This window comes from Vigna unguiculata, chromosome 3 (genome assembly GCF_004118075.2).
Source record: "Vigna unguiculata cultivar IT97K-499-35 chromosome 3, ASM411807v1, whole genome shotgun sequence".
Classification (NCBI taxonomy): Eukaryota; Viridiplantae; Streptophyta; class Magnoliopsida; order Fabales; family Fabaceae; genus Vigna; species Vigna unguiculata.
This window is the reverse complement of record NC_040281.1, coordinates 35,470,416-35,477,927: the sequence shown is the minus strand read 5'-3', so window position 1 is coordinate 35,477,927 and position 7,512 is coordinate 35,470,416. Positions and strand designations below refer to the sequence as shown.

At 32.0% G+C, this 7,512-nt stretch overlaps 1 protein-coding gene across 1 annotated transcript; it reads left to right on the top strand.

The window, feature by feature from the left end:
* Window positions 1-3,769: 3,769 nt before the first annotated feature.
* Window positions 3,770-5,738, top strand: LOC114177444 (putative pentatricopeptide repeat-containing protein At5g40405). The gene has a single exon (XM_028062782.1). It carries the CDS (start codon window positions 3,871-3,873, stop codon window positions 5,731-5,733), a length of 1,863 nt encoding a protein of 620 aa, XP_027918583.1. The 5' UTR covers window positions 3,770-3,870; the 3' UTR covers window positions 5,734-5,738.
* The last annotated feature ends 1,774 nt before the right edge of the window (window positions 5,739-7,512 follow it).

Here is a 7,512-nt window from a genome sequence, read left to right as displayed (position 1 = left end):
AACCAATCATGAAGTTCCTATGCATACCATTAACATGTCATTTAGTATAAATAACCAACCATCAATCATATCTCATGCCAAGCTCATTACCAACTCATTAGTTCCCACCCATAACATACATAGTACATGCATATCCACTCCCTTTTATATAATAAATCAGTGAATCAACCAATCAAACAACCAACAACATTCATGAAACGAAGCACAATAAGAACCCAAGCTAGGTGTCGCTCAAGCTGGGAGCCCTCGCTCAGGCGAGAGGAGTGCTCTCGCTCAAGCTGCAGACTCTCGCTTAGGCGAGACTGCGACAGTGTCCATGAAAGTTTCGCGAGCTCTCGCTTAGGCAAGGCTGTCTCGCTTGAGCGAGACAATTCGTCGCTCAAAAACACAACCCCTCGCCTGGGCGAGCGCTCGAGCAGAAAAATGGGCGAGTTCCTACTATTCTCGCCTAGGCGAGACAGGCTTGCTTGGGTGAGAAGACCAGAACCCTCCACTATTCGCGTGGGCACAGTCAGGTATTCGAGTCAAACAAGGTTTAAATAGTTTTCCACTCCATTATAACAGTAACCAAGCATTTCCAAACAGTGAACAGAACCAAAACCCCAAAAAATCGAATAAAATAATGAGTCCTAGCTTCCCTTACCTGGAACTAGCTAGAAAGAGAGTTCAACTCCAACACGGGACACAACAGTTCCAGGAACAAATGAACGAGCTAGAAAAGAAAAGCGGAACAAGTCTTAACACAAGCTCACAACGAAACCCTAGCTAGAAAAATGAACATACGAACGGAAAAGGGATGTATGAGTCGTAGAGTACTTACATGAATCAAGAAGATGAACTGAGCTCACTGGATTGAGATTAGGGTTAAACCCTAGCAGAGCTTTGGGTAGGGAACATGACGATTGTGTTTTCTGCAGAGTGAAGTGAATGGATTATATTAGGGCAGACTAAGGGTTTGGTTTCCTTTTTGGGCCAGCCCTAGGCCCAACTAGCTTTGGGGCAACCTTTAAAATAAGGCAGGAAAATAAACAGGCCTTACACCACATGTCAAATTAGGATTTTGTCATGTGTCAGTTTGTGATTTTTTTAAACTTTTTAATTTTTTTAAGTTTTTAATTTTTTTAACTAATTTAAAAAAAATGTCACGTGTCAAATTATGATCCTGTCTCATGTCAATTGTTTATGTGAAAAATCTTAATTTGGTGCATGTATTTATTATTTTGTCTCAAATTAGTCATAATTTTTGTTTAAATTGGAGTAATTTCACCCTTTCCAAATTGAGAAGTTTAATTTTTATATAAATATTATAATGATATTTTTATTATAATAGATATTTTTAACCGAATTAAGTTTATTTAAATTTAATTTTTGCATTAAATTTTATTTAAAATTTGTTTTAACAATTTTTAGACAACTTTATAAATTCAAATGTAAAATTTTTGAACAATTTTATAACCATTACAAATATTTAAATTTTACATTTGAATTTTGTAATTGTTATAAACCTGTTTTAGAATTTTACATTTGAATTTATAAAGTTGTCTATAAATTATTAAAACAAATTTTAAATAAAGTTCAATGCAAAATTTAAATTTAAATAAATTTAATTTGTTTAAAAATATCTATTATAATAAAAATATCATTATAATATTTATATAAAAGTTAAACTTGGTCTCAAATTGGAAGGGATGAAATTACTCTAGTTTAAAAAGAAATTAAGACTAAATTGATAAAAAATGACAAATACATGACCAAATTGAGATTTTACACATAAACAATTGACACGTGGCAGGATCACTATTTGACACGTGACAAGTTTTTTTAATTAAAAAAGTTAAGAATTAAAAAAATATATTGATTTTTTTTAAAAAAAAATCACAAGCTGAAACGTGACAAAACCTTAATTTGACATATGAGAGTTGTTTTCTTAAGAAAAAAAGTTAAAAAAAAGTTAAGAGTAAAAAAATACACTACGAGAGTTGACATGTGACACACAATTAATGACGCTAGTGATGCCGTAACAGAAAGAACCAAATTGGAACAAATTTTTAAAAAATATGACCCAATTAGGACAACTTAAACGATGACGTTTCGAGGGATTAAACCTATATAAAACGAGTTGACGGACTGGCCCACCCTACCTCGCTCTAGGTCTCCGCGAGCTGCAACTTATGTGGGTCGGGCTTTAGCAGGTTAACAGGCATACAAATTTCAGTCTGTCCCGCATTTTTTTCTCTCGAGCCTTTCATTTATGTTTTAATAGTATAAACATTTCATTTACTAGGTAATATAAAAAATAATCTTCTATTATTAATTTTTGTTTCATTTGAAGAACTCTTTTTGTTTTGCTAAGTCTAGGGATGGCAACAAAAGTGGGCGGAGACGGGTTTTGCTATCTCATATCCATCCCGATAGAGTAAATTCATCCCATATGCATATTTAAACCCAACGAGTATCAAATTTTTGTCTCATCCTTATTCCCATCAGATAACGAATTATTTACCAATCCTTGTGTACACATAGGTTAGTCACTGAAAGCGAGAATAATTTATTTTTAACATCTTGTGAATCCGTCATCACAAATCCATCTTAATCGGTTGAAACGAACACCACCATCGCTTGTATAACCATCCGTTCACACAACATATAAATAAAAAACGAACATAGCATTAAAGAAAAATATTTTCACTTTCATAAGAGCTAATTACAACAATATAAAAATTTAATTTTGGATAAGTTGTTTAGTGTATAATCTAATCATTGGCGGACCTTGTTTGGACTAAGGGGAGCCACGGCTCCCCAAGCTTTTAATTTAATTATATATATATATATATATATATATATATATTTAAAATTTATATTATTATATTATTTATATTATATTATTATATTTACAATTTATATTATTATATTATATATATATATTATATTTTTATTGTTTAAAAAGTAAAATAAAAATTAATTTGATGAATTAATAACTAGATTAAAGAGATTAAGGTTTTATATCTGGTTATAAGGTTTTTTTACAACAAGTCATAAAAAAAAGTGTGAAATAAAAGAAAAACAGATTAGGAAAAAGAAATTGGAGAACAAAGATAACAAATAATGCATACTCACACGATCTCATGAATAAGTATCTTAGTATGATTTATGTATGTTACATTTATTATTCTTTCATTACGATATTTCTCCCAAATTAAGTTTCTCCAAAATAGTATGAACCCCAACTATGATTTTAGGATTTTTTTTTTGTATGAAATTAGTATGAACCTTAATTATATTTTATTAAATTAGAATAAATCAAAATTATAAAATGTTGATATTTTGTATTTTCAACTTCATATAATGAAATGAATATTTTTAAATTAAAATAAAAATTAGAATACTCATTTATTGTGAATTCAATAAATTAAAAAAATTAAAAATTAAAAAATTTGAATTACATGGTTTAAGTAAAGAAAATATTGTTTTTAATTAAAAAAATTATATATAAAAAATCTAATTTAACACCGGAATATTTTCTCCAAATTCCACCCTGAATATAATCATGTTAATGACATTTTGTTTAAAATAATCTAACTTATTACTCTTCGAACAATATAAAAATATTATATTTCATAACTGGCTTATTGAACAAACCCTCGCAAACCATACAAAAGAATATTATTTATTTATTGTAAATCCCATACCCTCCTCCAATAAGAACAATACATGAAATAGCAATGGGAGTTCACCTAAAATAATCATCTACACCACATTTAAATTTAGAGAGAAAAAAGTTTATCATGTCTTTAAAAATTGTGTATCATTACCCATTAATAAAATAACGACAATATTTAGATTAGTTGGAGTGTGAGCATTTTGTAGTTGATGCAGCAAATCAAGATGAAGGGTTTGAAAAGGATCGCGAAGCACCCCACGATTTCACTGCTAATTTCATGCACCACATTGAAAGAGGTGAAGCAAATACATGCTCAGTTGGTGGTTAAGGGTACCCTAAAAAATCCCCATTTCCATGGCCAATTTGTTGCCACCATAGCCCTTCACAACACAACCAATCTTCTTCAATATGCCAACAAGATTTTCCATTCCCAACAAACCCACCCCACACTCTTCACTCTCAACTCCATGATCAGAGCCTACTCCAAAAGCTCCACTCCCTCCAAAAGCTTCCATTTTTACACCTACATTCTTCACTCTAATACCCTCTCCCCTGACAACTACACCTTCACCTTCCTGGTCCGCACGTGCGCCCAACTCCACCTGCACGTGACAGGCCTGTGCGTTCACGCTGCAGTCATAAAGCATGGTTTTGAGCACGACCCACATGTGCAAACCGGGTTGGTTTTCATGTACGCTGAACTGGGTTGTCTCAGTTCGTGTTACGGTGTGTTTGAAGGGGTCACTGAGCCGGACTTGGTTTCTCAAACCGCCATGTTGCATGCTTGTGCCAAGTGTGGTGACGTAGACTTTGCGAGAAAGTTGTTTGATGAAATGCCTGAGAGAGATTATGTTGCGTGGAACGCGATGATTGCGGGGTATGCGCAGAGTGGAAGGCCCAGAGAGGCGTTGGATATGTTTCGTTTGATGCAATTGGAGGGTGTGAAACTTAATGAGGTGTCAATGGTTTTGGTTTTGTTTGCATGTACCCAATTGGGTGCATTGGATCAGGGGAGATGGGTGCATGCATATGTGGGGAGGTATAAGGTTGGAATGACAGTAACTCTGGGAACTGCACTTGTTGACATGTATGCAAAATGTGGGAACATTGATAAGGCAATGGAGGTTTTTTGGGGAATGAAGGAGAGGAATGTTTACACTTGGAGTAGTGCAATAGGTGGGTTGGCCATGAATGGTCTTGGTGAGGAGAGTTTAGATCTTTTTTATACTATGAAACGAGAGGGAGTTCAGCCAAATGGAGTGACCTTCATTTCTGTCTTGAAAGGGTGCAGTGTGGTTGGGATGGTGGAGGAAGGTCGAAAGCATTTTGACGCAATGAGGAGTGTTTATGGAATTGACCCCCAGCTTGAGCATTATGGCCTGATGGTTGATATCTATGGTAGAGCAGGGCGCGTCGAGGAAGCTTTGAACTTCATCAATAGCATGCCTATGAAGCCTCATGTTGGTGCATGGAGTGCTTTGCTTCATGCTTGTAGAGTGTGTAAAAACAAGGAACTGGGTGAGCTTGCTCTGAAAAAGATAGTGGAACAAGAAGACAAAAACGATGGTGCTTATGTGCTTTTGTCAAATATACATGCTGAGTATAAGAATTGGGAAAGGGTGAGTAGTTTGAGGCAGACTATGAAAGCTAAGGGTGTGAGGAAGCTCCCTGGTTGTAGTGTCATAGAAGTTGATGGTGAAGTTCATGAGTTCATTGTTGGGGACAAATCTCACCCAAGATATGGTGAGATTGAATTGAAGCTGGAAGAAATCTCTAGGTGTTTAAGACTAGCAGGGTATGTGGCTGACACTAACCCTGTTCTTTTTGATATAGAAGAAGAGGAGAAGGAGGATGCTTTGAGTAAACATAGTGAGAAGATAGCCATTGCTTTTGGGTTAATTAGTTTGAAGGGTGTTCCCGTTAGGGTTGTTATGAACCTCAGGATTTGCTGGGATTGCCACAATGTAGCAAAGATGATATCCAAAATTTATAACAGGGAAATTATTGTCAGAGACAGAAACAGGTTTCATCATTTTAAGCATGGCGAATGCTCTTGTAAAGATTATTGGTAAACGAATCAGCATTAACAATGATTTTGTTTTTTCAAACATTTTACTTTTTTTTATGTTTGTACAGAATGTTCAATCGCATTTGCCATCTTCTACAATTTTCACGCGAAAGGTATTTATATCAGAGCTTTAGTTGGGGAAAATAACTCATGGTCTTTTGGTAAAAAGACAGAGAAAAAAGAGTTAATTTTTTTAAACAGGGATGAAATTAAAAATACAGTGACAATTTAAAATTTTCAAAAACTAAAACAAAAATGAACTTTTGGCATGGATTATATTTGAAATGATACACTGCCAAAAAGTATATTTAAAAGGCCCCAATTGGTCTCTTAGCAATCCACCAAACCCAACTAGTCCAAGACTTGTAACTACACTCCCATCTACATCACTTTGGGTCTTTGCAAATTGTCTATCAGTCTTAAAATATGACTAGTTTGAAACGATTTTGATTTTTCATTTTCAAAACTTTAAGGGTAGGAAATCCATTTTTCACTCAAATAATGTTTCTTGTTCACGATTAACAAGAGTTATGTCTTTTCAGTAATCACATCTTTAGAACACTTTTTAGCTATCATCATTTCACTATTAAGGTAAAAATATAATAGGATCAGTTAGTGATAGTGTCTCTAAGTGAAAAGTTAATTTGTTCAAATGTTAATTTCAATTGGCAAAGATAGTGATATAATCAATTTATTCATGGATGGAAATTTTAGTGAGTTTTAAGAACAAAACATTCTGCGATACCAATCCATATACTACCACAAGCACTTCAAACATTTTGGTAATTCACATAAGTTTTGGTTCACTGCTTTACAAATGCTAATTTTGTTAGAAAAAGACAATTACCGATTTAAAATAATATTTGGATAATTTTATAAAATAATTGTATTAGATAATAAAATATACTATTAAATATTTCAAATTTATTTTTTGTTATGTTCAAATTTAAATTTTTATGATTATCTGTCAGTGTAATAATTGGACATCTTGATTAAACTTGTTAAATTATTAATTATGATAAATGTATCCTTTTGTTTATAACTTTGTAAATATTTGATAGATTTATATTTTAAATTATCTTCTTAAAATTTCTAAATGTGATTTAATTCTAAAAAAATTAATTGGATAATTTGAAATACAAAAAAAAAAGTTATTTTACGATAAATTGGTTATTTAAATGTTTTCTTAATGCATAAATTTGATAATAGTATGTAGTAAAATTAATATTCAATAATTTAATTTTTTTTAAAATTGTATATCTTCAACAACTTTTTGTTTGTGTTAAATGTGTTTGAGATTTCATGAGGCAAAATCCATGGGAAAATCTTTTAAAAAGGTTGTACTATTTTCTACCAAAAATCAGTGGAAAATTTTGACCATAAAAATGTGAACTCTCCCAAAAATATATTTGTCGTAAGTTATCTAATAAAAGTAAAAATTCGTAGGAAACGTTTTCTATAAGCATTTTATCCACAAATTGATGGAAAATTTATGGAAAAATATATTATTACTAACAAATTATTTTGAGTGTTTTTTACAAATTTTGACCATGAAAAATTTTAATTTTTCTTGTAGTGTGAAACTTAAGAAATATATATAATTTGAATTTTCCTTTATTCATTCTCAATTTGTCACTATAACTAACAAGTAAAAGTTTTATTAAATGTAATTATAATAATTTCAAAATCACAAATTAATAGATAATTTACATGGTCTAGAGTTCTATGATTGAAATACTTAATATGAAAATTTACTAAATAATCTCTAATGTGCCATGTAGGA